Raw genomic sequence first — 20,279 nt, 5'->3', positions numbered from 1 at the left:
AAAAAAGAGGCGCAATGCTTAGTTGGTCTCTTTGGATTTTGGCGACAACATATTCCTCAATTGGGTGTGCTACTCTGGCCCATTATCGAGTGACCAGAAAAGCTGCTAATTTTGAGTGGGGACCTAAACAAGAGGAGGCTCTGTGACAGCTCCAGGCTGCTGTACAAGCTGCTCTGCCACTTGGGCCATAGGATCCAGCAGATCCAATGGTGCTGGAAGTGTTAAGTGGCAAATAGAGATGCTGTCTGGAGCCTTTGGCAGGCCCCTATAGGAGAATCACAATGCAGCCCCTTAGAATTTTGGAGCAAAGCCTTACCATCTGCTGCAGATAACTACTCTCCTTTTGAGAAACAGCTTTTCGCCTGCTACTGGGCCTTAGTAGAGACTGAACGCTTAACCATGGGCCACCAAGTTACCATGAGACCTGAGTTGCCTATCATGAGCTGGGTGTTATCTGACCCACCAAGCCATAAAGTTGGGTGTGCGAAACAGCACTCCATTGTAAAGTCGAAATGGTATATACGAGATAGGGCCAGAGGAGGTCCTGAAGGCACAAGTAAGTTACATGAGGCAGTGGCCCAAATGCCCATGGTCTCCACTCCTGCCACATTACCTTCTCTTTCTCAGACCAGAGCTATGGCCTCTTGGGGAATTCCTTACAGTGAATTGATTGAGGAAGAGAAAACTCAGGCCTGGTTTACAGATGGTTCAGCACGATATGCAGGTACCACCTGAAAGTGGACAGCTGCAGCACTACAACTCCTTTCTGGAGTGTCCTTGAAGGACAGTGGTGAGGGGAAATCCTCCCAGTCAGAACTTCAAGCAATGCCCCTGGTTGTTCATTTTGCTTGGAAGGAGAACTGGCCACAGGTGCGTTTGTATACTACTGACTCATGGCCTGTTGCTAATGGTTTGGCTGGATGGTCAGGGACTTGGAAAGACCATAATTGGAAAATTGGTGACAAAGAGGTCTGGGGAAGAAGTATGTGGATAGACCTTTCTGAGTGGGCTAAAAACATGAACATAGTTGTGTCCCATGTGAATGTACACCAGAGGGTGACTTCAGTAGAGGAAGATTTTAATAATCAAGTGGATAAGATGATCTGTTCTGTGGATACCAGTCAGCCCCTTTCCCCAGCAACTCCTACTGGGTGGTAGAAATGGGAGTGGTATCACTCACTATTACCCCTAGTGATCCACTAGGAAAAATTTTGCTTCCAATCGGCTCATGAACAAAGTGGTCATGGTGGTAGGGATGGAGGTTATGCATGGGCTCAGCAACATGGACTTCCACTGACCAAGGTTGACTTGGCTACAGCCGCTGCTGAGTGCCCAATCTGCCAGCAGCAGAGACCTACACTCAGCCCCCAATATGGCACCATTCCCTGAGGTGACCAGCCAGCTACATGGTGGCAGGTTGATTACACTGGACCACTCCCTTCATGGAAGAGGCAGTGATTTGTTCTAACTGGAACAGACACATACTGGATATGGGTTTGTTTTTTCTGCACGCAATGCTTCTGCCAAAACTACCATTCGTGGGCTTACAGAATGCCTTATCCATCGTCATGGTATTCCACACAGCACTGCTTCTGATCAAGGAAAACATTTCACAGAAAATGAAGTACAGGAATGGGCACATGCTCATGGAATTCTCTGGTCTTACCATGTTCCCCATCATCCAGAAGCAGCTGGATTAATAGAACGGTGGAATGGCCTTTTGAAAACTCAATTACAGTGCCAACTAGGTGGCAATACCTTGAAGGGCTGAGGTAATGTTCTCCAGGAAGCTGTATATGCTCTGAATCAGCATCTGCTGTATGGTGCTGTTTCTCCCATAGCCAGGATCTATGGGTCCAAGAACCAAGGGGTGGAAATGGGAGTGGTATCACTCACTATTACCCCTAGTGATCCACTAGGAAAATTTTTGCTTCCTGTCCCTGTGACCCTGAGCTCTGCTGGTCTACAGGTTTTAGTTTCAAAAGGGGGAGTGCTTCCACCAGGAGAAACAACAATGATTCCATTGAACTGGAATCTAAGACTGCCACCTGGTCACTTTGGGATACTCGTGCCCCTGGATCAACAAGCTAAGAAGGGGATTACATTACTGGCTGGGGTGACTGACCCTGACTATCAGGGGGAAATAGGACTGCAACTATGCAATGGAGGTAAAGAAGAATTTTCTTGGAAGATAGAAGATCCCCTAGGGTGTCTTTTAGTACTACCATGACCCGTGATTAAAATCAATGGAAAACTACAACAACCCAATCCAGGTAGGACTACCAATGGCTCTGAAACTTCAGGAATGAAGGCTTGGGTCACCCCACCAGGCAAAGAACCATGGGCAGCTGAAGTGCTTGCTGAGAGTAAAGGGAACATGGAATGGGTTGTGGAAGAAGGTATTGATAAATACGAACTTTGACCACATGATCAGTTACAGAAATGAGGACTGTAATGCTGTTTTGTTCATGTTATAGTACTTAAGTTGTAAGATATCAAGTTTAAGAATGAATATTACCCAAGGATTTGCACCCTGTTCTGGAGAGATTTAATGTGTTTCCAGTTATATGCAGGACAGTTGAGTATTGTTAGGTGAAAGAAAAAATGTGTGTTTTATTGTCGTTTATTTAGAAATTAGGTAAGGTTTAAGGTGATACGTATAGCTGCCAAGTTGACAAGGGGTGGACTGTCATGGTCAGGTTCATGTATCAACTTGACCAAGTGGTGGTACCTGTTTGTCTAGTTGGGCAAGTGCCGGCCTGTCCGTTGTGATGAGGCCATTTCACAGAATTAAATCATGATCATGTCATCTGTATCCACAGCTGATTCCATTTGTAATCAGCCAAGGGGAATTCTTCTGCAATGAGTGATGCTTAACCTAATCACTGGAAGCCTTTTAAGGAGGATTCAGAAGAGACAGGCTCTCTTCCTGCTTTGGCCAGTGAGCCTCTCCTATGGAGTTCGTCCAGACCCTCCATCGGAATCGGCAGCTTCACAGCCTGCCCTGCAGATTGTGGACTCTGAGTTCCCACAGTTATGTGAGACACTTTTATAAATTTTATATTTGTTAGTGTTCCCTGTTCTGTTTCTCTAGAGAACCCTAACTAATACACTTGGTGGCTGGTTGAAAGACAGGAGGAGGGAAAGGGAGGACCCAAGAAGGAGGGAAAGGGAGAACACAGGGAGGAGGGAAAGGAGGGTTCAGAGAGGAGGGAAAGGGATGCTCAGGGAGAGGGGAAAGGGAGGGCTCAGGGAGGAGGGAAAGGGAGGGCTCAGGGAGGAGGGAAAGGGAGGGCTCAGGGAGGAGGGAAAGGGAGGGCTCAGGGAGGAGGGAAAGGGAGGGCTCAGGGAGGAGGGAAAGGGAGGACTCAGGGAGGAAGGAAACAGAGGGCAGAGGGAAGTTTCTGGCTTGGACACACCAGTTTTAATCTCTATGGAGAAAGACTCTACAAACTATCTCAACAGCCTGAGCTACCATTTTACCATTTTGGCTTTCTTCAAGTTCCTTCTCACATCCAAATAATACCTCTTTGATATTACTAAAAGCCTCTAGTATTTTAGAAGAGGACACATGTTCACAGATGATAATACTCTTTCTTCTTAAAAATCTTTCAAATACAAAACAGTAAGTCACTCCATGTAACTTACTTTGGCTCAGTTGGAAGCCAAAGCCCTGCATGCCTGTGAAGCTCCCCTGGTCTTGTCCTTCCAGTGGAAGAGTGGGCAAGGTTGGATGGTGATGATGAACCTCCAGCTACAGGTTCTATATGGAATCAAGGCAGTGGACGGGATGGGGAGAAGTAAGAGGTGGAGGTTATAAGGGTGATGGGTTAGTATACGGGAAGGGTTCAGAACCACGAGTAAGCTCTCTGTGTGTCTTTGCATTATACTGCTATTTAAGCCAGTCCCACATGTTGAAAACCAACACAAACAATGATAATTTAAAATTTTAAAACCTAGTGCTTAGGAAAGTGAATTACATCCACAATGGAACGACCCCTTGAACAAGCTGGCCTTTGTTTATGAAAATAATAGCAATTACGGAGATGAGAGAGAAATGTGTCACCTGCAGCCATTTTCACAATGGAGTCACATCATCAAGAACATTACTTCCATGTCTGAGGCAGAAAGTTCTCACTCCCAATTCACTAAAAACCCTTGGTTGCTTTATTAGGGATCTGGTGTTTTCCTGATTTTAATGGTAAATGTGTGTCCCACATTCTAAATTGTACATCTCCCACATTTTCCCTTGAGGAAACTCAAGAGCCTGGGGGTTTCCTAAAAGTGCTACAGGATATAGGAAAGCAATACCCATCCCACCCCGCCCCACCTTCTCTCTTTGAATCAGGAGCAGTTTAATTCCAACCAGTTAAATGTGAGCCTACAAAGGAGAACATGGATGTGGGCTGGCCAGGATTGCTGAAAGGGGCTGGGTAGACACTCAGACTTAGAATGTTTCAGATGGGCCCTGGCAGGTCTGGTTGGAGGTCTGTGTTGGATACAGACTAGAAGGGGGAATAGGGAGAAGTTCTAGAGAAGCCTTATCTCGAGAAGAGGCAGTAATGGCCCAAGTCAGGGCCTTGGTCTCTCTAAAGGACCAGGAAGTTGGAGATATATTTGGTATGTTCAGATTCAGAATTAAGCTGGGAGCCAAACAGTAAGGCTTTCAGAAGATATTACAGAGAACAACTTCATGATTTTGGGGTAAGAAAGAATTACTCCAGCTATGAAACGCAACAAATATAAAGAAAGAACATCTCTGTTCATCGAAACATCCTAAAGAGAGGGAAAAGGCAAGCCAGGAAGTAACAGATGATATTTGTAACACACATACCTGATGGAGGACTAGTGTCCAATACATGAAAAGAATGCCTACCAATCATCACAAGAAAGCAAAACAAAACAAAAAATCCAGTAGTAAAATGACAAAATATACTAACAGGCACTTCACTGACAGAAGAGATCCAATGGTCAATAAACACATGATAAAACACTCAATTTCATAAGTAATTGGGGAGAAAGCAAATTATAATCCCCCAAGATACCTTCACACAATATTCTAATAGGAACTAAGAAGTCTGACAATGCCAAGCTCCTGGTACACTGCACATTGCTGGCTGGTGGGGAGTAAACTGTGCAAGCCCGTACAGACAGTCTGGTGTTCTCTAGTAAAGGTGACAACGTGCATGATCTACAATGCAGCAATTCTACATCAAGTCAATTTTCTAAGGGACGCTTGTAAACAGTCACCAGAAACACATTCAAAATGTTTCTAGAAGCACTTTCTAAAGCTCCAAACCGCAATGGATACAGGATTTGTAGCACACCCTAATAAGAGAATTCCACAGGGCAAAGTAAATGAACCTATGACAGCTATACCTGACAGTGTGAGATGGGCACATCTCAGAAACCTCATTCTGAGTAAAAGAAGTCTCCCCAAATCGTATTTTCTAGGATTTCATTTACATGAAGTTAACAAAATGGCAGTACTAAATTACAGTATTTAACGAGGAATTCCAAGTTGGTAGAACTGTAAAGAAAAGGAAGGAAATGACTTTAAAGTCAGGAAAATGGTGGCCATTAGGTGGAACTTGGGGTGTGATGAAAAAGGAGCTTCTATGGCCCTGGCCTTCTATGGCCTCTGGTTTGTAACCCCAGGGATGGCTACATGTATGTTCACACTCAATCATTATTTTTCAAGGTACTTCTGAATATATGATTCATAAAAATGAAAAGGCATATAAAATAAAAGAAAATCTCACTGGAGACCCAGATCCTTTTAACTTGTGGTCCCTCCTAGACAGAGCCACCCCTACCTCTGCCCAAATGGGAACCACTTCTGAAAAGATGAGCTGGATTAAGATGATTCTTCAAGATGGTGAGGGCAGGGGTAGAAAGGGGAAGGTTGTCTTCTAGAAGATGTGCATCACGTCAGCCCTGGCCTGGTGGCTGCTTCTCGTGGCAATGTAAGCCAGAGGATCTGCTTTCCTTTCCTGGGTTCTCTCCTCCCCACCACAGGAGCCTGGATCCATATTTCACTTTGAATTCTGCACTTTCTTCTTGCTGGAGTTCTCACCTGGGAGCTAGCATTCAACAGAAGGAAATTTCTTCAACTGTATAAACACTAGTTGTTTAGATTATTTTCTTTTTAGGAGGTTGTGTTTTGTGCCTGTATTTCTTACTTTTGAGGCACCCCCACCTCCATCCCTGCCAAGCTGTTTGCAACTGAATTTCCATTTATGAACTAAGTCCCTCCTTCAGTGAATATTCAGGCATGTAGGCACTGTGCTTAGGGCTGGGGGTAAAATTTATGTTTTAAGAGTTCCTTGAGGGAATAGAATGATCATATGGTAAGAATGTTCATGTTTGCATGCTGTTATGTTTAAAAAAAAAAAAGAGTTTCTCGAGGTTCAGCTCATTAGACAAACATCATATGCATTAATAAATCAGAAAAGCAATCCAGGAAGTTAATTAAAAAAAAAAATCAGACAAAGGTCCAGACAGGAAATATGGATTATGCCTACTTTGGATCTCTCATTTGATTCTGCCTTATCCAATTCTCAATTCTGTCCAAGGCAGTGCGACACATGTCCCTTGAACTCCCTGACAGGTCTTTGTTCTAGAAGCCCCCCTTAACCCTGATCTGCTTCCATTGGCACTCTCACCTGGCTATGCTCACATTTCTTTCTTTTCTACCTCTGACACCTAGGAGGGTGAAAATGTGCTGGCATTGTGACAACTTTAAAGCTTTGACTTTATCACTTTGTCTTAAAATCACTTTCTGCTGCTTAGAGATTCTTCCCTCTTTCTTTTCTGTGTCAAACTGGAAAAGAAGGCTCCAGGATATCGCATCAAGAAATTGCTGTACAAAAGTCTATCACGTGAATTCACTGTGTCTGAGTTTGTAGTAACACAAAGGAAATGGAGAGAGACTAAGCCTGACAGTCTCAAAGGAGGAAAAGAATTCTTGCTGCCCTTTATCTCCCCCTCACCAACTGCCCCTGAATTTCCAGGCCATACAAGGGACAGGGGTACCTGGCTCCTACAGTGCCAGATGGAGACTGAATGTGATGCCAACAGGCCCAAGGGGTCACTATTGCTGGGGACTGTGGCCTCCCTGGCCCATTCCTGACTGGCCTCATTCACCATCTCCATCACCACCGCCTCCCTGGAAACTGACCACTGTATTTCATTTCGTTTCATTTCATTCCATCACTCTGTCCCATAGAGTTCCAAGTAGTGGCTGAGCACCCAGCTCTGGAGCCCAAGTGCCTAAATTCAAGCTCCGCTCATCCCTCGCTGGCTGGGGGCCCTTGGGTAAATTATCTAACCTCTCTGTGCCTCAGTTTCCTCTTCTGTGAGCTGGTTAAAGTACTGACTCCCCAGTGTTGTTGCAAGGCTTGATAATAATGGCAGCAAATAAGGCACAGCCCGTGCTTAGTGCTGGCGGCATTGGACAGGTTTTAAGCATTTCAACATGCATAAGGGACTCTAAACTGTGCCCTTCTGCACTCAGTGAATGTGGCCATTTTTCTACTATGCTCTAACTGTTTGACAGGTAAAATCTCTCCTCAAAACTACATATTCTGAAAGGAAGTCAACCTTGTGGGGCCTTCAGAATCTCTGCGGCATCTGCGGACAGGTGCTGAGGACACATGGAATGACGGTGAAGTACTAATGAGCTGCACAAAATGGAAAGCAGAACTCCTACACTGCCACCTGGATCCTGGGCTGGGCTCAGGTTGTGCAGTCCAAGGCATCTGGCTAAGCCCCTGCCCTGCGCTTCACTGTGTGGCCCCTGTGGGCTTCCCCACCCGTAAACTGGGAATAACAGAGGCACTGCCCCCCCAGTTCAACCAGCTGGGCACTGACTGGCACCAGGAAAGAATTCCCTCCTCAGTGTCCCCTGTCTACCCCACTTGAAAAGAATGTAAGTGAATGCTAAGCCAAAAGGGGGTTAAAAACTGAATAATATAAGCTAGAAGTTAAATTTGGGAGTTGTCTGTCCCTGCCTCACCTCCAGTGGGGGCTTGAAGGACCAGCAGTCCCGGTGTGTGTGTGTCTGGGTGGGGTTAGGAAGGGAGAAAAAGAGGAACTCTGAGATACTTAATAAATTAGCATTCACAGCAATCCAGCATTGCTAAAGTAGAGATGGAGTCATTTCTGACCCTTGCCAGAATTAGAGAATAATTTGTAAGGGTGGTCCTAAATTGCTCCATAATTTCAAATCAGAACTCCCATCTCTCTTTCTAAGTTCCCTCTGCCGAGGATGGCAACAGGGTCATCAGGCAATCACCAAAGAATGAAACAGGACAGTCCTGTTCCTCAAACAGCTCTGCTCCCAACTGCTAGTCATCAAAGAAGGTTACATTTGAATACTTTCCTCAGTGCCTGTTAACTGCCAGTCCTTTCATTTCAATGCAAATCACAAACTGCATTCAAGGAGGAGCCCAGGTCCTTTTCTTCCTGTCACCCTCAGCTCTGGCATGGAAGCTGTGCTGATTCTGGTACGTGCTTTACCCCGAGACTAAAATCCAGACACAACTGCCTCTGAAGGGCTCTCAGCGTCTGAAGGGCTTACAGAGAACGCACCTCTTCCCAAAACCCTCAAGAGGAGATGGAAAAATTCCCCGGCCTCATCCACCTTGGTTTCAGGAAATGGACTGGAAAGTTAGGTTACAACGTAAGGCCAAGGCATCTACCTAGCCAAGTTAAAAATGCTTTTCTGGGCTAGTCACACAGCTCAGACCCCAGGCCATGACTGTCAAAGGAAAACTGCAGGAGGTGGCCTTCTGTGGCCAAACATGACCTGGGATGAGGGGGGACTCTGGGGCAGAGTTCAGCTAATCACACGGGAGGCAGAGGGTGCCCACAGAGCAAGGCCACACTGCACTTTGGGCAGGTTGGGCCAAGGAGAAGGACCCACAGTCCTCAAGAGTGTCTTCCTGTCCCAGATTTCCTGTGCACGGGAACTCAGGACAAGCTACTCCCTTCCTCAGCACATATGCCAGTCACCCACCCACTCTGTGCTGGGGCGGAGGTGGGGGTGGCATGCATCAGGGTTGTGCCAGATTTGCAGGGAGGACAGAGAAGAGGGACATTTTATCCAGTCATCTGCACATGATGCTCCCGGCAGAGCTTCCCATGGAGGTGAGCAGTCTATGGGAACACATCAATGAATGGCAGGACACGGAGGACCAGCACCCAAAGGTGGAGCCTCCACTGGACAGGCACAGATCCATGAGTTAATTCATCAGGGGTCACCAGGGAACCAGCACGGCTTATGGGGAGAAACGTAAGGATTGGGGAGAAGGAGGGAGGGGGGATATCAATCACAGCCTTCAGACGTGCTACAGTCAGCCCACCCTCATACTCGGCCTCCCTCCCTTACATATCAGGGCTCCCTCTCTCCCTCTGCCTAGTCCAAGCCTCCTCATCCCACTAGGCCTTCATAGTCAGGCGATGCCTTCCCAGAGTAGCTCAACCCATCAAGTGTTAAACCTACTTGCACTCTCTGACATATACCCAATGAGCCCCAGACCACATCCCACTCTGGCCATCTGGTTCCCATTCCACAGTCAGCGTGAACTTGACGGAGGACACAGGAGTTTCCCTTTGGCAACTGTTTCTCAGCCTCGGCACTGGCTGCAATGCCCTGGTTGGGTCCACGGCCTCTGTTCTACTGACCCAGGGCATGAGCCTTGACCCGTCTTCCTCTCAACCCAAAGTCTCGCCTCGTTGGTTCCAGGTCTGACACATGCTCCTGGAACCCTAACCTCGGGCTTGCTCTGCCCTCCACACACCTCCCCCCTGCACCACCCACAATCCGAGAGCTGCCAGAGTCGCAGGCAAGACAGTAGGAAGAGGCACTCACCGGCAAATGCCCGAGAAGCGGCGTGATGCTGTCAGAAACATAGATGATGCTGCCATCTGTGGTCACAGCGATAATGAAGCCATCCAATGCCTGTGGAAAACAGAGCATGAAAACTCATGAGTAATGAATGCTTTTATGCAGGAGTGTGTTCCGGAAGCAGATGACCCCATATGATGATACAACTCTGTTCTGAATCTCAGAACATTTCCATGAATAACCTCAGGTCCTTTTTCTAACTTCCACATGGTACAGTTCCTTACTGGGAATTTGTTTAGCCTGGGCCTCATGCTCTCAAAAGCACTAAGAGACCCAGGGAAACATTTAACCCATTGGTACTGTACACGGTGCAGCCATGGAAATGACCTCACAGTCTTCATGATGAGTGTGCCATTGGGCTGAATCAGAAATAGCACTTTACCGTTAAAAGATGTCAGTTGTATTTTCCAGTTCCCTCCCTCCTACCCCACCTACTGAGTCCACTTTGAGTTCATCACTAAACATTTATTGAAGCTCTCTGACCCTAACAGATGCATTAAAAACAGAGCACCTGCCTGTTGGCCAGCAGAAGTTTCTGCCTATATTCATCACGGGTGAAAACATAACCACTGAAGGATCCATTCTTAAAGAACATTTGTATCATCTCCACAGAAGTAAAAAGAAAGGGCTTAGAAGAGGCTTGTGCTTAGGAGGGGCTTGAGCTGCTAAATGCTATCACCAGCATTTCAGGATGACTGGATAATACATTCACTTAAAAGACTTAGTGGGTGCCACAAGTCAGGCATGCTGTTCTCGGTGCTGGGGATATAAAATGTTGAGGGCAGTCAACATTTTCTCATAAAGTAGACATCTGATCTGTTTGGTTGTCTTTAGATTCCCTGAGATTTACTTCAGTGTGGAGGCTCATCATAAGACACAGCTGAACGTCAGGTCTCTAGAATCCAACCTAAATCATTCAACAGAGAACGGAGCCTATCGGCAACTGGTAATCCAGGGTGTGCTGGTGAGAAGGAAGAGATGAAAACCAAAGCCCAACTCCACAGAAAATAAATCTTTGAGGGAAACCTATCGTTGTCATTTTATTGACTATGTTTTTGAAATACCCAAATCTGGGAGTTTTTCTGGTTTGAGAGAAACACTGGAAATTATACTTAAAAGTTCTGGAAACCTTCTGCATGCACTCAACTGGATCCTTCAAGGGGAGGAATGAGAATCTGCGTGGCCAAAAGGGCAATAATTCAAGTTAGGAGGATGGGGTTGAGCACATGCCAGCAGGAAGTGGAAATAGTTCTCTAGCTGCGTGTGAGGGGCACCCATGACAAAGTATCAAAATGAGAGAATTCCTCTTATCAGGAAAATTAACACAAGGCTCATTTATTATTTTACACTGATATATTGTAGGATTTAAGACTGAAAAACATCTTAAAGCACATTTCTTAAACTGACCTCATCCTTTTGGATTACATTAGTGGTTCTCAGCTGGGAGATTTTTTGCTGCACCAGAGAATATCTGGCAATATCTGAAGACATTTTTGGTTGTTACTACTGGGGAAGGTGCCCCTGGCATCTAGTGGGTAGAGACCAGGGATGCTGCTAAACATCCTACAATGCGCAGGACAGCCCCCACAAGAAAGCATTTTCTGGGTGAAAACATCAACCACGCAGACTTAGATTAGATTTATGGGTCATAGTGAAAAAAGAGGTATACCCTAGTACCTTTTCTTTCTTTTTCTCCAAAGTATTTTTCTAAACTGTTTTTAAAATCAGATTTGCAGCCCTCCTGGAGATGAACTATTTTAGGGTTGGTGGCACTGTTGATAGCATTATCTGGCCCTTTCTGGAAAAAAGCAGACTGGAAGGCTAGGAAAACAGGAGTCATACAAATTAACTTCTCACATAAGTGAGTCTGTGTCCCTCTCTTGAATTCTTAAAGCAAGTGGGTGTTAACAAGCTGAAGATATTTATAGATGGAAGATAACTTTTCATCAGCTCATTGGCATTTTCCATCAAAATGTACTTGGATTGCACTGAGTCACTGAGTCATACTGTTTTAGAAGTCCCATCAGCATCACTTGAGAGTAATTCAAAGGAACATGATTAGAAAGTGGTGTGCCCCTATCTATGGAAAGAGGTGACTTTGACAGGAGCTTCAGGGACTCTCTACCAAAGAAATCATAATAGCACAAAATTTGACATATGCCACACACAAGAGAGAAAATGAAACCACACCCTTTCCATCAAATTCCTGAATCTGATGGAAGGTTTTTTATGTTCTTCAGAACAATATCTGGACTAAGAGAAAAGATTACTGCAGCTTTTCTGCATAAAATTCAGAACTACCACAAACTCAATTCCCATTCAACAAGAGCTTTCTCTACTTTTGAAACTACTTGCTCAAATGCTTGTCGTCACAATCTTTGCCAGCTTATGCTGAGGAGCTGGCACTTTACCAGCTTGGCAGGTCTGCAACAAAGTCATTTTTGTTCTTTCAATCTTCCCAACCAGATGTATTCTTAGTTTTATGAGGATTTTTTTTTTTTAAGAGAAGAGGGAAGAAGGAGGGTTTCACACCCAGAAGCCACCAGTGATTCCCTGGAGCAGGACGGGTTCTCTTCTGGGTTCCAACTTCATTTCAAAAGAACACCCTGGTCTACCAAGACATGCTGTGTGGATTCCTCAGATGCACTAGAAAAAGTAGAAGGATGCGTAGGAGGAAGTTCCATAGAGGAAAATGATATCCTCCCACCAATGCTGGGGTCAGACCACCAGGGAGAAGATACTAGGGCTCCAGTTACTTAGCACTGGGTCTGCATCTACCAAAGAACTGAAGGTTGGAACAGAAGCCCCATACAGTCAGAGGTAAATCAAAAGTTCTAGTTGGTGGATTTCCCAGACTACTCATAGCTTCAATCTCCCCAGAAGGCAGATCAAGTTGAAACAGGCTTAATTTCAGATTCATTCCACTCACTAGTATGGATCTTAGAGCTCCTTCAAGGAATGTGGAAAGCGCATAAAGAATGGCATACAAATCTGAAACCCTCTTTTTCTAGAAACTCTAGTCTCCTGAATCTCAGACCTACCTTCTGGCCAAATATTTATCTATTTTTAACTTTTGAAAGCCTGGGTTTCTCAAACACTCTGATACCTTGAAACTCACTGAGACAAAAATGGTTATGCTACAGGCTCTTAAAAAGAAGCTGGCTGCCACAGGGTTATACGTTTTAACTACTTTCCCATACAAATTTAGAGAAAAAATGATGTATATAAAGCAGCATATTGATGCATTGATTCAACACTGTATTTCACAGGCTGCTCTAAATTTAACATACTTAAAATGCATTGCTTCTGGAGAAAGTTCTGTATTTTCTTTAAATAAGTTCCTGTGTAGATTTAAGTAGCTCTCATTTTATGCAAATGTTCATTAATGCTTTTATATTTCATAATATTTGGACATCTTCATTCTGGCATTTTCTTACTCAAGAACTTTCTGTTTTCTGCATAGTTAATCTATGTAAATGGAAGTTTACATCAGTCTTATATAGGCACATAGGACTAGATATGGAAAGATTTATCCCAAGAAGCCACTCTCCAAAAACCCTGCAGTAGCCACCAATACAAAGCTAGCATCTAACTTCCCTTTTCTGAAACTCATTTGTCCAGTTCTCCTCTTCTGGGTCAAGAGCATAGCCATGTACCATCTGGGACCTTCTCTACACCCCACCCACTGTCTTGCACCCAAAGTCAAGGTGCTTTGCTGTCCCTATCCCCAGTTTAGATGTCAGGACACCAAGCTAGATGTTTTCCTAGAGACTCGTGCTCATCTGTGACAGAACAGTCTCACCCCTCTATAAATACACGATGCTGAGGAGGAGAGCCACTCTCTCAGGTCAGCAAGGTTTTCACAAAAATGGCCCCCAAGATGAGCACAGGTATGTGACCTTTCAGGGGGGAAAAACGTGTGCATGTTCCTTGGCACAGAGAGGGTGCATGTTGGTCGGAGAGGCATGCGGTTTACTTATGGTCGACACACAGATGCCACGTTGGTCTAATACGGGCTCAAGTTAGAAGCATACTTTAAAAGAAGATTTTTACTTTCAAAATGTGTTCCTGCTACTGGAAAAAAACAGAATCACTGCATTCTAAAGAGGAGACTCTGAGCTGTAGGACTGCATGGGCTAATGTATAATCTGCCCACCCACCTCCCCCTTGCGTCAGTGCCCTCCAACTCCACCCTCCTGCTGGCACCCCCATTAGGGGTCCTCTGGCTGGGGGGCTCTCCCTGCAGTGATGAGATGCAATGGCACACCATCATGTTCACCCTGGGGCTTGTTCTATCACCCAACTCAATACAGAAAACATAAGCAAGAGCATGCAGAGTTTCAATCTGTGTCAAAACCTCTTTCTTAGGTCAGGAATAGATGTTTACTTTAGGCCCAGGATCTTATCTGGGACAAGTAGCCACATTTTACTTTGCAACCGATTAAGCTAATTGGAAAGCGCATTTTCACCTCCAACATCAGCTGGGTGAATTCTTCGTTACTGAGGAATGAAGGCTTCCAGTCCTGTTGGATGTCACAGATTTCCGTTTGCGCTGAGACCTCTAAAAAATACAAATAAGCTTATATTCAAGGGTACCAAGAAAACTGAATTACAAAGCACATTTTATTTCTATACAATTTTATATAAATGTCTGTGTAGTTCAACTAAAGAAGCCAATCTGAGGAAATACATTACCCTGATTTCTGAGAACTGGGAACTTTTGTGTGCTTAAAAACACCCGTGATGCTGACACCCCTCTCAGGAAGCTTCGGGGAAGTGAATGTCCCACTCTGTGCAGGGGTGTGGGGCCTGTTGCTTGCGGGGGGCTCCAGACTCTCAAATTTCCCCATGACAGAGTCCCCATCATCAGACACCTGCCAAGGCAACAGGAATGAAGACTGGGGTGCTAGGACACCTTCTTCAGCTGCTTCTTCATGACCAAGGTACAGTGAAGTACATCAGAGATCTGGAATTTTCTACAAACATCTGAGGTTGGTGGTAAGCAACCCACTGGGTCTCTGCAGAGTATAATGTGTTTTTCAGCACTTCTGGTTACTGAGGTGTAATGTGCTATGCAGATACATGTTACCTAGCTGGTTTTAAGGCCAGCACGTACTATTCACATAACTTTTATGGGTTAATGTTTCACACAACTGCCTAGTACTGAAGGCAATATCCAGGTTTGTAAATTCAACAGTCACTGGAGATACTTCAGTTATTCTGCATTTTTGAAAGAATGACTTGTTATGTTATTAAATTATCTTTGACAAGTTTACTATAGGTAGCTCAAACATGACACTGAATGTTTTTCCTTCAGTTTCTCCTCCTTCATCTTAACCCACTATTTCATTCTATTCTACGTAGTAAGAGGAATCTTGAAGGTTGTTTATCTTACTGCTAAGAAAAATTCATGTGTTCAATAACTTCTTAGAATATGTAAATTGTCCAGGCAGATAATTTATAAACTTTAAACTAGGAGAAACCTTGAAAGGCTCTCTCCTCTGACCCTATGGTTTAGTCACAGCACTTCTGTGGAGTCTGGAGAGGGCATTCTGTCATACAGCAGCTACACAAGGCCCTGCAGACCTTCCCGTATTCAATTACCCAAAGTTCCCTCCATGCTCAGCTCTACAGAGAAGGTTTCTTACTTTGAAATCCCAGAAAGAACAAGGTGCTTCTGTTTCAATATGAATTTAGGTTTCTGTTTATCATGATTTTAAAGGAGCACAAAAGAGCCTGTAGCAGCCTCTGGCGACTGAACCCAGGAGGAGACCCAGGAGAGGAGATGTGCCTGACCACCAGTCAGTTCACTACATGGCTCAAGTGCCCACTGCCGAGGCCCCATGTGTGGGAAACCTCCCAGAGCTGGGTGCTGCCAGAGGGTGCCCGCGGTGAAAGGCATCAAGGGAAGCCGAGGCAGGGTGTCACCACCCATCTTGGCCACAGTTCATTTTGGTGTGGCAACCAAGGCAAGGAAAAGAGGGCAAAAGACCCAGTTCCTCAAACAAATGGTTGCCAGCTTAACCAGTCAGAAAAGCAATGGTCTGAAGATGTGTTAATGATTTAACCCCATAAGCACCCTCCTGCTTCTTCTCAGCACAGACATTTATCTGTAAAAATTTTTTGACCATTAGGATCAAGCTCAACAGTCTTTCTGGAAGCACACATTTCACAGAGAAAGAGGTTCATTTGACTCGGTGGTGGAGGAAAATGAAAGACCATTTCTTTTACCTAAGTTCTTGGAGGTCAGGTTGTTTGTCTGGATACTTTCTAATCACTGGCATCAGCCATTTCATTCACTTTGTATTTCAATAATTTGATTATATTCCTTGGAAGTTAAGGCTAAATTTATAGTATTAAAAATTTTTAATAGATAGATAAGATGTTACAAAGTAAGTTAAAACAAAACACTGGACATGGGGAATACAACGCAGTATTCTAATCATGTCTTCACTAGCATCTGATGTGACCAGTATCATAAGCCATGGATAACAGGGCAGGATTCTTAACAGTGAGGGAAATAAAAATACCTGAGAGTCATCTATCCAGGAACTAACAGCCAACCCCAAATACTGACCTTAGGACACACTGCATTTGTACCCAGAGTGCCACCCCTGTCCCCCAATTACTCCTGCTATACTTGAACAAGGAACAGTAGATGGTTAAAGAAAAGTCTGGAAAAGAGGGCAGAAACTCTACTGCTGGTTTGGGTAAATATTCCCTTGTGCAACAGGACATTTCTTCTCACTCATTCTGTGAAATTCTTTTTCTTCACGTTAAAGGGGGCAAGAATGAGAACTAGGATTTGGTGCTGGGAGAGAATGACATTAAATCAGCCTGAGACTCTGACAGGAAGTGAACCCAGCCTCAGAAGTGACACCTCAATAAGCCTGGATAAGAATATCCAAAGTGTCCTGCTAGTGACACAATTTAGGGATTTCTCTCTTGTAAAAGATACTGTCAACATAAAATTCCTCTATAAAGAAACACGGTCAGATCATTACTCTGTTTTGGGTTTCTTCACAGAGAATAACTATGCATGCCATGATGAAGACCTGTCTCCTCTGCTGAGAAAATAGGGGTGCTCAAGGAAAGAAAGGGCTAGCTGACCGTAACAATCACCTGGACCTGGCCATCTTTACTCACTTATCACCTGGTCTCCCTTTAACTGGCTAAATTTGCAGTTTGAGACCCTGGTGCGTTTTTTCTTTTTTTTCATATAGTTGTGCATTTATCATCACAATTGACTTTCTGTGTGTGTGTGTGTGAAAAATAACATATATATAACAAAGCAGTGAATTTCAAAACATATCACAACAATTAGTTGTAGAAGAGATTTCAGAGTTTGGTATGGGTTACAATTCCACAATTTTAGGTTTTTTCTTCTAGCTGCTCTAAGGTACTGAAGACTATGATAAATATCAATATAATGATTCAGCAATCATACTCAATTTGTTAAACTCTACCTTCTCTGTATAACTCCACTATCACCTTTGATTTTTCTCCCACTCTTTAGAAGTATCTGGGCTATGCCCCTTCTAACTTACTGAGTTAGAAGGGCTACTGCCTTTAACAGTTGAAAGGGACTATTGATAATATGGGATGGGGAGGGAACTAACTGATGTTCTGGAAAGGCTGGCCCCTCTGCATTTCAGGACTTACATGTTCCAGGGATCCATCTGGAGGTTGTAGGTTTCTGGAAAGTTACACTAGTGCACGAAACCTTCATAGACTCTTATATATTGCCCTAGGTGTTCTTTAGGATTGGCAGGAATGGTTTTGGCTAACGAAATCTTTCTTAAAAGTGACTTTCGGAGTAGCCTCTTGACTTTATCTGAACTCTCTCAGCCACTGATATCTTATTTGTTACACTTCTTTCCCCCCTTTTGGTCAGGATGGCAATGTTGATCCCATGGTGCCAGGGCCAGGCTCAATCCTGGGAGTCACCTCCCATGCCGCCAGGGAGACTTTCACCCCTGGATGTCATCTCCTACGTAGCAAGAAGGGCAATGGTTTCACTTGAAGAGTTAGGCTTAGAGAGAGGCCACATCTGAGCAACAAAAGAGGTCCTCTAGAGGTGACTCTTAGGCATTAACTATAGGTAGCTAAGCTTCTCCGCTATATACATGCATTTCACAAGAGCAAGCCTCAAGATCAAGGGCTTGGCCTACTCATTTGGGTGTCCCTAATGTTTGACACAGTATTAGGGGTTTTCCTGATGGAACAGTTTAATAGTTCCATATTTTTTCTCCCCAGGGCAGCTTTAAAAATACTGATGCCTGGGCCTCACCCAGTCATGTGCTAGTAAAAGTCTCTCCATTCCCACAACAAAAAAACCTACCTGTAGTGGCTGCTTATTCTGTGGGAAATATTTCCACCATGGCTGATTTCAAGCAACCAACTTGATATCAACTGGCTTTCAAAATTCCTGAGTCTGACAGTCATCTCTCTCTCAAGTGAGGTGAGCCACTAGGCTTCCAGCCTAGAGACGCGATGTACTAGTTTGTGGTGTATGACCATTCCAGTTACAGGTATTATTAAAAATCTTCTTAGGTGATTCTAATGGGCAGCCAAGGCTGAGAACCAAAGGGGCATACACTGTAGCTAGAATACAAGCACTCCATCAGTTACCCCTTGTGGAGAAGCAGTACGGTACAGTGATTAAAAACTTGGGCTCTAGAGACAGACTGTCTGGCTCCAGATTCCATACCTTATGCCTCAGCATGCCTCATCTGTGAAATGGTACCAACGCAAAGGGCTGCTGTGAAGCTTAGATGGGTTACTATATCTAGAGCCCTTAGAACAGTGCCTTGCTCCCAGAGAGTCCTGAATAAATGCTGACCATGGTTCCTCTCTACTCCAGACATCAGAAGATTCCATGACAATTTGTATAATAAGTAAAGGAAGAAGGATTATTTTCCTGCATTAATCCAAATTTGGTCCAACCACTGTATTTCTCCATAATATGTACCATGGGTTTTCTGCCTTCTTTTGAACACTGAATCATGAAGTAAGTGAGACGCCGGAGCGATGCTGGTGGCATTTAAGTGCCTTGTGCACTTCTCACAAAGAAGGCAAGAAGGAAACAGGCACTCCAGGGGTTAGGAGGCTGCATTTCTGATCCTTTCCTGATCCCAGAGGTGATAATTCTGTAATTCCACAGCAGAAAGAGCCGAGCATAAATGTCTCACTGAACTTGACCCCAGTTGTCCTATTTAACAGCTGTCCTGCTGCTTAGTGGCCAGACCTCGTTTGAGTAATTTGCATGAAATATCTTGGCAATCAAACCAACCTGCTATTTCACTTGGCTAACTCATTGTTTAGGAAATAAAACTATTCTGATTAAATTATTAGGGCAATCTAAGACTACTGCAATACTTTATTGCAATCCCACTTGATTGCTCTTCCCTGTTTCTCCACAAAAGCAATTAACACATTCTTTACTCTCTCCTAGGCAGCACTGGGGAAGGGGGAGGAGAAGGGAGGATATATAATTACTGTCATACTATATATATACATATATATATATACACACACACACACACACTCACCAAAGAAATAATAAAAGTATAAGAAGTATAATAAACTTTCAATGTCCTAGCTGTGCCCTCTTCCATGAAATCATCTTGTCTAGGAAAATGTTCAGTGAAAGAAAAGCATTACCAGGCACACACGAACTATAATTATTTCCTCAATAATTCTGACATTTCTGACTTTATGTTTGGTGTCGTGGTTAAGAAAAAAAGAATTCTGCTTCTCCTGCTTGTTAATAGCTCTGGAATCCTCATAACTATTCCTTGATTTTTTGTTTTTTAGTACCATCCACCTATGTGTTTCATGGTAGGTGTAGCCAGTGCTAAAAGGTACCAGGGTTTAAAAGAGAGTAAAAGGGAGAGAGGATGACTTGAGGGAGACATATGTTCAGGGACAGACTTGAGTGGTCAATTTCTATGCTGGAACACTATATGACAATGAAAATGAATGAGCATGACATCCAGTCACAGGGATGAATCTCACAAACATCATGTGCATACTGTATGATTCCATCTGGTAAATCCCCAAACATGCTACAGCAACCTATGGTATAAAGCTAGAACGCAGTTCACCACTGGGAAAGCAGAGGGACATCCATTGCTGAGGCTTCTGTGCCAATTTGAAAGGATTTATGTACCCTAGAAAAGCCATGTTTTAATACTAATCCCACTTTGCAGCAGCAGCCTTTCTTTTAATCCCTATTTAGTAATGAGGCTGGAAACCTGATTAAATCATCTCCACGGAGACTGACTCATCCAATTATGGGTACTAATTTTTGATTAGAGGGAGATGTGACTCCACCTATTCCAGGTTTACTGGAATCCTTTAAAAGAGG

The 20,279-nt window shown here is 44.1% G+C and overlaps 1 protein-coding gene across 7 annotated transcripts in view; it reads right to left on the bottom strand.

Annotated features, from left to right (window-relative positions):
* NPAS2 (neuronal PAS domain protein 2) overlaps positions 1 to 20,279 on the bottom strand; it is a 201,325-nt gene that overhangs the window by 50,210 nt on the left and 130,836 nt on the right. For all 7 annotated transcript variants that reach the window (XM_077133889.1, XM_077133891.1, XM_077133893.1 and 4 more), the window contains 2 exons: positions 14,380 to 14,471; positions 9,875 to 9,964 (listed from right to left, as the gene is read on the bottom strand). In XM_077133889.1, coding sequence (XP_076990004.1) covers positions 9,875 to 9,964; positions 14,380 to 14,471 — 182 coding nt within the window. The remainder of the gene's footprint in view (positions 1 to 9,874; positions 9,965 to 14,379; positions 14,472 to 20,279) is intronic.

The sequence above is a fragment of the Tamandua tetradactyla genome, chromosome 17 (assembly GCF_023851605.1).
Source record: "Tamandua tetradactyla isolate mTamTet1 chromosome 17, mTamTet1.pri, whole genome shotgun sequence".
Classification (NCBI taxonomy): Eukaryota; Metazoa; Chordata; class Mammalia; order Pilosa; family Myrmecophagidae; genus Tamandua; species Tamandua tetradactyla.
Note: the sequence above shows the minus strand (reverse complement) of the source record. Positions and strands in the feature narration are given on the sequence as shown.